Genomic DNA, 500 nt, shown 5'->3' on the forward strand with positions numbered 1-500 from the left:
CTTATTAGTCTTTCAGTTTCCTTTGTATTTTTGATTTGAGACATTATTTCTAAATACTCAGCGTTTGTCAATCGTGTGTTGTAGGTTATATTGATGCAATTTAAATTACTAAATAACATTTTAGGAAATACTAGAAAAGAGCAAAGTACAATACCTTAAGTCATTTTCAGTTTTTCTTCGAACGTCTTCTTTGACTTTTACGGCCTGATGTGGATCTGAAGGGAAGCCAAATCTGTTGAACAAATATTCCAAGTCCTGGTCTTGCGTTTCTGTCTTGGCTATGTACTCGTAGTCAAAGAAGCAAGGCGAGCATAACAGGCCGTACGTTTTCCTGGAAAGTCAATGCACACTGTACAGTTCCACATTAAAAAAAATAATAATAATGACTAAACATGTAATCAAACGAATCTTTTCCAGGAAAGGCAAATCGTCCATGGGATGTTTATTTACTCTGAAATACTTGTGGGAGAGAATGCGCTGATTATTATCCGTGCATGTAA

General features: G+C 35.4%; 1 protein-coding gene across 1 annotated transcript in view; it reads right to left on the bottom strand.

Moving 5' to 3' along the window:
* Nucleotides 1-500, bottom strand: part of LOC119587616 (carbohydrate sulfotransferase 11-like) — a 4855-nt gene that overhangs the window by 406 nt on the left and 3949 nt on the right. The window contains exon 5 of the mRNA XM_037936325.1: nucleotides 155-331. Within this exon, the coding sequence (XP_037792253.1) occupies nucleotides 155-331 (177 nt within the window). The remainder of the gene's footprint in view (nucleotides 1-154; nucleotides 332-500) is intronic.

This window comes from Penaeus monodon, chromosome 22, assembly GCF_015228065.2.
Source record: "Penaeus monodon isolate SGIC_2016 chromosome 22, NSTDA_Pmon_1, whole genome shotgun sequence".
Lineage (NCBI taxonomy): Eukaryota > Metazoa > Arthropoda > Malacostraca > Decapoda > Penaeidae > Penaeus > Penaeus monodon.